We start from the raw sequence: 322 nt of genomic DNA, 5'->3' as shown, positions 1-322 counted from the left end.
TCACTGATAGTTCCTATATATTTGCAAAGGTGGTAAATGATAGTGCTAATAAATTCAATTATTACAGGTGGAAAAGAGTCTTGAGTCAGGTGTGTTGGAAGATCAGCTGGTCGAAATTGTCCATAACGAGTCGTCAGAATTAACTTCATGTTATTGGCCAGCGAAGGTCGTTACTACGTGTGGTCCTCTCTTAAGGTAAGGGATTCATGACTTTTGGGCGATAGCTGTGTATGCAGTCCAAGTATCAGACAGGAAATTCTTTTTGTTTTCTTTTTTTATATGAATTTTCTGAATGCAAGTAATTGCTTGTTTTTCAGCATCT

General features: G+C 37.3%; 1 protein-coding gene across 1 annotated transcript in view; it reads left to right on the top strand.

Annotated features, from left to right (window-relative positions):
• LOC119587685 (scm-like with four MBT domains protein 2) overlaps window positions 1–322 on the top strand; it is a 13,020-nt gene that overhangs the window by 3,297 nt on the left and 9,401 nt on the right. The window contains exon 4 of the mRNA XM_037936364.1: window positions 68–195. Within this exon, the coding sequence (XP_037792292.1) occupies window positions 68–195 (128 nt within the window). The remainder of the gene's footprint in view (window positions 1–67; window positions 196–322) is intronic.

This window comes from Penaeus monodon, chromosome 23 (genome assembly GCF_015228065.2).
Source record: "Penaeus monodon isolate SGIC_2016 chromosome 23, NSTDA_Pmon_1, whole genome shotgun sequence".
Lineage (NCBI taxonomy): Eukaryota > Metazoa > Arthropoda > Malacostraca > Decapoda > Penaeidae > Penaeus > Penaeus monodon.
Note: the sequence above shows the minus strand (reverse complement) of the source record. Positions and strands in the feature narration are given on the sequence as shown.